This window comes from Nelumbo lutea, chromosome 6, assembly GCF_056320005.1.
Source record: "Nelumbo lutea isolate HS-2025 chromosome 6, American lotus-T2T, whole genome shotgun sequence".
Classification (NCBI taxonomy): domain Eukaryota; kingdom Viridiplantae; phylum Streptophyta; class Magnoliopsida; order Proteales; family Nelumbonaceae; genus Nelumbo; species Nelumbo lutea.
Genome location: NC_142689.1, coordinates 23,189,701 through 23,197,379, shown reverse-complemented (window position 1 = coordinate 23,197,379; position 7,679 = coordinate 23,189,701). Strand labels below are relative to the sequence as shown.

Below are 7,679 nucleotides of genomic sequence, written 5' to 3'. Positions count from 1 at the left end.
GACTATAGAAACACATAGATATACTAAAAATTTGGAAATAATGACTAGATGTATCTCATGCCTTTATAATAAAAAAAAAATACCGGCTATATTGATACACATCAATACCCAGGTCAATATTGATATTTTAGTCCTTTTAATCCTTGATTGTATATATACTGATGCTGAAGTTAATCAACTCCAATTGACAAATCCAAGTATAAGATGTTAGAACTTTTTTATTTCAAACAAAATCAAGTAAAGAAATTTGGCCCAAACAAAACCTAATCCAAGCCCAAACCAACTGAATGGGATTGAGTGGGAGGTTGGGTTAGGGGTTGTACAACTCCACTTGGACTAGGGTTCACTTTAACCCAACTTGACCCGGGCAGATTTGCACCCCTACTTCTATTAACAATCAGGTAGACTGACGCTACTTGGTCCATCTAACATTCTCCACTTCAAAATGGACAAAGGAGAAACAAACAAATGGATTTTTTTTCCATCTCATATAAATTCTCAGGCTGATACTTGCCACATGGAAATGCATGCATCACAGCCGAGACCTTAATTCTGAAAGACTATAAGCACAGATATATACCTAAAGAAAGCGTTCTCATTGAATGTCCACTCTGAGTAGGAGGTAGCATATGCACAACCCAGTTATTTCTCCAGTACTCGTCGTGCATTCCAGATGCTTGGTCGTCAATCTTGTACTGCAGATGCAGTACATATTATGTACTCTCTAGATCTCCCACCAAACGATACCATTTCCTGGACCCACTCTCTGTATTTTATTTCATCAAACACTTTGTTGATCCCGAAAGGTATGAGAGGCTTAAGAGCCTAGGTGGACATACTTGGTCTCAAAGCACACCAAGCTGAGACGAGTTTCAATGGTCTTCTTAAGTAACTTGGAAGCATTTTAATTAATCAACACCCAACGTCAAATGGGAAATGGGAAATGAGATTTTTTTTTTAATATTTTTTTTGGTTTTCTAATTAATTGCACTATTTATACATGCATTGCGATATAGTTCCCATGCAACTCCCATCCATCGATTCTCTGCTAATAGTTGTTTGTTCTAGTTTGATCAGTTTTTGTTTCAGCCAAGAACAAATGAGTACTGTTACACTTGCACCTTCTGCTTTTGCAACTCTTTTTCTTCTCTTCACTGTGATTCCTTTGTCAACTACTGTTGTGCTTGATGCCTACTATTATGATCAGAGATGCCCACAAGCAGATAAAATCATCTTAGAGACTGTTCGCAACGCATCGATGCATGACCCAAAAGTCCCAGCTCGCATTCTCAGGATGTTCTTCCATGACTGTTTCGTTAGAGTATTCACCTTCACAACGAATTGAATATTGTTTTTTGCTTTCACTTCCTATTATGGGTTTGCGATACAATGGTTTCTGGGTTATTTGCTTCTGTTGCAGGGATGTGATGCGTCGGTTTTGCTGGACTCAACTCCGGGCAACAAGGCAGAGAAAGACGGTCCACCCAACATCTCACTTCGATCTTTCTATGTGATCGACGATGCTAAAGCTAAGCTCGAATCGGCATGTCCACAGGCTGTGTCTTGCGCTGATATAATCGCAATTGCCGCAAGAGATGTAGTAGTTCTGGTAATGTTTTAATGTAGAAGCTCAAGAGTCAAGACTGGTATTTTCGTTTTCTTACTGCCTCATCTCTCTGTTTTGTTAATTTCTCTCAGACTGGAGGTCCTTACTGGAATGTATTCAAAGGAAGAAAAGATGGAAGGGTGTCGAAGGCCGCAGAGACTACTAACTTACCTGCTTCATCCTTGAATGTAACACAGCTCATTCGGAGCTTTGCAAAGAGGGGATTAGGAACTAAAGATTTGGTGGCTCTATCAGGTGGTCACACCTTGGGATTTTCTCATTGTTCTTCGTTTGAGGCTCGGCTTCGAAACTTCAGTTCCACGAATGATGTCGACCCAAGCTTGAACGATGTGTTGGCAGAAAATCTGAGAAAGAAATGTCTGAAACCCAACAGAGATGCCAATGCAGGAGAGTTCTTGGACTCCACTTCATCGACATTCGATAATGATTATTTCATACGACTTGTGGCAGGAATGGGTGTGTTTGAATCGGATCAGTCCTTGTTTAGCGATTACAGAACAAGGTGGATTGTGGAGTCATTCGCGAGAGATGAAGGTCTCTTCTTCAGAGAGTTTACAACTTCAATGTTGAAACTCGGAAATGTAGGGGTGCTTGAAGATGGAGAAGTAAGATTGAAATGTAGAGTTCCCAATTGAGAGAGAGAGAGAGAGAGATGCATAAATAAAGAAGATTTTTTTCCTTAGAACTTAGAAGGTTGTGGAAATAAGATCAGTTTGGAAAATTCTGTTTAATCAGTGACATCTCCATGTTTAAAAATATTTATTCATGGAACGATGTTCCCAATGCACGGCTGAAACGTGCTGTGAGATCAGTGTGAGGCGCAATTTGTGAGGAGCAGATTCGATCTCCCTTGGAACCTTGCTTCAATTCAAAAGCACCATATGACCCGTTAGCGTTAGGGTTTCTGAGGTTAGTGACAGGGTGCAATTTTGGTATCCTAATGCTGCTAGGTGTTCTATACTAGACATAGATATTGAGATTAGTGACAGGGTGAACATGGGGTTCACTAGCACAATGCAGAGAACCTGCTTACCTTTAGGCAATGTTTGGTTTGAAATAAAAGGTACGGAAAGGTGGGGAAACCTATATACAAGGTTTGTAAAGGTTTCCCCACCTTTCCCTTCCATTCCCTACTTTTTCCTTCAAACCAAACATACCCTTAAGGTTTGAACTTGTGTCTCCACTTTAAGAGGGATGCCATACGACCTACTGTCAACCAGGAGTGAATTGGTATCCTCTTTCCGAGGGATGCTGACCCCATACAGTTTGGCTAAGGTTTGGATGATGATGATGGGTTGTTCCCTGTGACTAACTCCACCTTGGATATCAGATCATTCATGGCTTAATTCAGGCTTCAACTTCTAATGTCCAAAACACAATACAAGGCTAGATGGATTAACGAGTCATTACTTTCAAGCCGGATCAAAACATTTTTTTTTCTTTTCAAGCAAGTGCTGGTGTTATTCCCACCCCACCAACCTGTTGATATATTAGTCTGAGACAAGTCAAAGCTTTAAGTGGTTGCAAATTAAGCTTAAGCATGCCCTGGACCATGCAATTCCAGCTTGGACCATTGCATTGTTGGTGCCACACTCCCTAAAATTAAGTTTTTCCTGGAGTTGGATTAGATGTTGAAAACCATGGAGGAAACTCAAATATCCTTCCAAGTTCTTCCATGCATCTACTGATCTAACATCAAAGATCTGACATACAACACTTCTGTCGATTGATCCATTCACAATTTTCACCAAACTTTATTACTTCCAATTTCTTACATTGGTTGAAAATCGAAAAATTTTCACTGGCACAGAGACAGCAGCTAACAGAGCAGTTCCCTCTCATGAGAAAGCATACCGAAACCCCAGTCATGAGTGACTGTTGGATAGCTGTTCACTCAGTGCTAACTTGAAATGCATTTTCATTCAACAAAAAAAAAAAAAAAAGCCTCAATCACTTCACTGCTATAAGCAATTAATTGGAAGGTCTCATATATATATATACCACTTGCACATCTTGTCATCTGCTATTAGTCATCCAAATGTGAGTGACACAGAGAACCTTTCCAACAATCCCACTTCCAAATTTATTAGAAATTGCACCTATATAAAAATCCCACTTATCACTTGATTTCAAACAATTATAGCTGTGACCAATGGCTCTCATAAAAAGATATAATTAACTGGATGACCTCAACCATTCTATCAGCATAAGAAAATTAGTTGAACTATTTATCTATGGCCAGCCCACCTACTGCACAGTTGATGTGATCCATATAATTAAGCAAATGCTAAGTGTCACAATACTTGAAACAGTTACATACTTCAGCAACAGAGAAAATATCAGATAACAAAGTAGTTAAAGAAAAAACTTAACCTCTTGCAATATATTTATTCATGCTTTGATAAGAATACATTGTTCAAATATGAAAAAGGAGCTATGGGGCATACAATGGGGGAAGACAAATTACTTCACATGAGAATGTGAAGTGTGACATTTCTTACCCATACAAAATAATACTGGAAGATCCAATATGCAGGAGCTAAAGTCAATAGACAAGATCAGATGCCAAACAACCTAATCTAAAACTGTCAAGCTGCAGATGTCTTCTGATTCGGCTTGAATACATACTTTATGAGTGACTCCTTGATGGGTAGGAGTTCAGGGAACTCCTTCTTCAGTTTGGTGGTATCCAGTTCATTGTTGCTCCTTGGGGCAATAATCACCTTTGCCTGTTCCTCCAGAGTGAAGTTCTTCCACACAAAGCTGGGATCAATGTAGTCCCGGTACATCTCCAGGATCTCATTGTGGCTAACCACTCCAGGATTGGTGAAGTTCCAGATTCCAGTGAGGTTCCTCTTAGCCATCTCAATAGATATTGGAAGAAGTTCATCCAGGATTGTCATTGAATTGGGAATGTTGACCACCTTCTCATATCGAGTAATCTTAGTAATGAAGTTGCGAGGGTTAGACAGATCAGATGAGATTGGCATTCTGACACGCAAGGTACAAACATTCTCATAGTTCTTGAGCAGATCTTCCACCTATCAGATTTAGGGACATGAGACCAACTATTAGCTACCATGTAAAGATTTCCCTTTATAAGCTTCATTTATTTCGTTCACAAACCACATCTCAAGAATTTAATAATGATGAAGAAGAAAGTGATTACAACTTAATGCAGAATGGGGATGAAATACCATCATAGTAGTGCAACAATTAAAACAGTAATTTATTCAATAACAGAGGCACAGAGCATAAATCCATGTATTCCTTACCATAAAAACACTCTTTTGTAAAAATCACAAATATATCTGGTTAACGGTTTCTAGTGCTGTCAATGGGTCAGGTCTGGTCTGGTCTGACTCAGGGTAGATCTAGTCCCAAACAGGAAAGTAAATGTGCAGAACCATCCCTCAAGAAATAGTAAATGCACAGAGCCAGTCCCACACCAGACCCTATAGGGTCTGTAGTGACGGATCCGGAACATATTGAAAATTCTCTAAATAATCCATTATAAATTGCAAAACATATTGAAAATTAAATAATTACTCCAATTTCTACAACATAAGTAGATAAGAAGGAAGAGATGAAATACCGGAAAAATATCAATTACAGTCCCGTTGTACAATTGCAAATAAAAAGTTGCTTTAGTGTGAAATGAAGATAACTAATCAAGCGCAGATCAAGAAGCAATGGAACTTCAAGAGTTCTCCAGTAAATTATCAGCCAAGATATTTCCGAAATAGATGATCAGTCACAATTTATCTTCTCTCCAAAACCTAAGTACATAAATGCAGAATAGGCTTCTAATAGAATATAGTTTAATGTACAACTTGGATCAGGCACATGATTGCATCATAAAAGAGACTTAAGCGGATATTCTTCCTTCCTAGGCATTTTGAGTAGCTTGGTAATATTGAGTTCAATCTATACGCCGTACCCAAGCTGCACAACGCAGTATCTACTTGATCCAAAGTAAATGACTACAAAGATGCAGATGCGAAACTTTAAGCATACAGACAAGATCCAAAAAGTCCAAGCTACCAGATCAGAACATCATGATTAACAAAACATTTAAAGACAACCAATGCAATTTAATCATTCAAGTATTGTAATTAGCATATTTAATCATTCTTAATTCGAACTCTAATAGTGCAAAACGAACTCTAAGCTATCAAACTACAAGATCTCAAGTTAACCAGAACTATCATAGCATAGCGATCTGCAAAACAACTAACCCAGAGAGAGAGGGAGAATGAAGAACAGAATCAATTACTCACCATGGCCTTGGTCTTGGAATAAAAAGATCCAATAAAATTAGGGACATCTTCCTCTTTGAATCCGATCCCAGACCCAAGAGGATGGATCTGATCGTACTCAAAGATGCAACCAGTGGCATAATTAATCAAGATCAATCCCTTTTCTCTGCAAACATCAGCGAGTGTCAGGGTTCCGACGACATTGGTGCGGATGGTCTCGACCTTGTGAGACTCGCACCAGTCGACGTTGGGCCGACCAGTGACGCCGGCGGCATTGAAGACATGAGTGGGTCGGACGGTAGAAAGGTCGGCCTCCAGCGAGGTTCGGTTCTCAAGTCGGCCAGAGCCGTAAGCGTAGTCGATGCCCTGAGCTTCACAGAGCTTACCGAGAAGTCCTCCAATCCACCCCGTCCGGCCGTAGATCAGAAACTTCAATGGCTTATCTGATGCAGATGTTCCGTTCGACGGAAAACCCATTAGAGGTGGATCGAGAGAGAGAGAGAGAGAGAGAGACGAAAGATAATGCTAGTGTCAAGTAGCAAACAGTGGAAGAAGAAGATGATGAGATCTCTGGTTGAGTAATTGAGTTCGGGGCTCGTTTTACCTTCCGTGAATCAGTGATGAGTGATGACTGGTCATTGGTTGTTGATCTCGATATGTTTTTGTCTTTCTCTCCCTCTCATTCAGGAAACACGTCATGTTGGTGTTTCAACATTGTATCAAGGGTTGATGCTCCCTACGATCATAATCGTTGATCACCAAAAGAAAGGTCTTGATTTATTGAAGGGTTAGTCAGTCAGCGGATACTCTTCAGTCGTCCATTCGGTATTGTCGGTTGGCAAACACAAAATCATCTGCCATGAAATTAGAGGAGGTTACCTGCACCTGAGGCTGCGGCTACGCGATTGCTTCGCGGTGGGATCCATACCACAACCATAAGCGTTGGCGGTGGCGGTTGGCCAGCTCCGGATCCGGGCCTCCGGGGCAAGAAGAGGAAATGCTAATAAACAGCGACTTATATGCAACTATTGTGTTCTTCGCCTACAGACATGGTGGGACCGGCTCTAAGATCGTACGCTACATCTCAAAAGTAGACATATGACTTTCTTTGGACCCCCTTCCGCCTTGTCTCTACGGCGGCTTCGAATCTGCTTCTCACAGATCGCTCCTCACACCGACATTACATCACAAATCAGAATAATCAGCCGTGTAAGCACGGCTGGGACGTACTGTGAGAGCAGATCCCGTTCCGATCCGAACTCCTCTACGGCATCTGCTGCCCACGAGTTGTTTTCACAACCTTACCCACAAAACATTAGATCTGTGTATTTCGAATATCTCCCTGATCATTTATGGGGAGATGTTCTCAATACACGCAACGGTTCTGTGGGTAGAAATATGGAAATAATTGATGGGTAGCAATTCAGAGTTCACATCTCCGCCCCATAAGGGGCCGCCCCACTACGATCCACAGCACATCTTCGCCGTGTATTGATAATAATATTAGAATTAATAATGTCATTATTGGGAAATGTTCCCAATACACGGTGGGGGATGTGTTATGGGGCGGCCCCTTACTGGGCGAAGATGTGATTTCGCGGATTCACAATGGATGCAATCATGCAGTCATGCAAAGAAAAGAAAATCTTGGGTGCTCTATTCTTTACCGATTTCCTTGTTGGTAAGTTGCAGGCCCAAGCCCAACCTCGCAACCCACGCTAAAGTCCGGGCTTTACGCCAGGCCTGAACCTAAAATTCAACATTTCAACTCAACAAAATATTGGGCTGGGCTT

The 7,679-nt window shown here is 40.8% G+C and overlaps 2 protein-coding genes across 2 annotated transcripts; one reads left to right on the top strand and one right to left on the bottom strand.

Moving 5' to 3' along the window:
* The first annotated feature begins 804 nt into the window (after window positions 1-804).
* On the top strand, window positions 805-2,314 carry LOC148847932 (Peroxidase superfamily protein). Its single transcript, XM_088951617.1, has 3 exons — window positions 805-1,321; window positions 1,421-1,609; window positions 1,699-2,314. Exons 1-3 carry the CDS (start codon window positions 1,001-1,003, stop codon window positions 2,260-2,262), a joined length of 1,074 nt encoding a protein of 357 aa, XP_088807743.1. The 5' UTR covers window positions 805-1,000; the 3' UTR covers window positions 2,263-2,314.
* A 1,668-nt stretch (window positions 2,315-3,982) lies between these two features.
* On the bottom strand, window positions 3,983-6,742 carry LOC148847931 (bifunctional dTDP-4-dehydrorhamnose 3,5-epimerase/dTDP-4-dehydrorhamnose reductase). The gene is made up of 2 exons (XM_088949827.1): window positions 5,908-6,742; window positions 3,983-4,668 (listed from the first exon to the last, which is right to left on the bottom strand). Exons 1-2 carry the CDS (start codon window positions 6,361-6,363, stop codon window positions 4,216-4,218), a joined length of 909 nt encoding a protein of 302 aa, XP_088805953.1. The 5' UTR covers window positions 6,364-6,742; the 3' UTR covers window positions 3,983-4,215.
* Window positions 6,743-7,679: the final 937 nt, after the last annotated feature.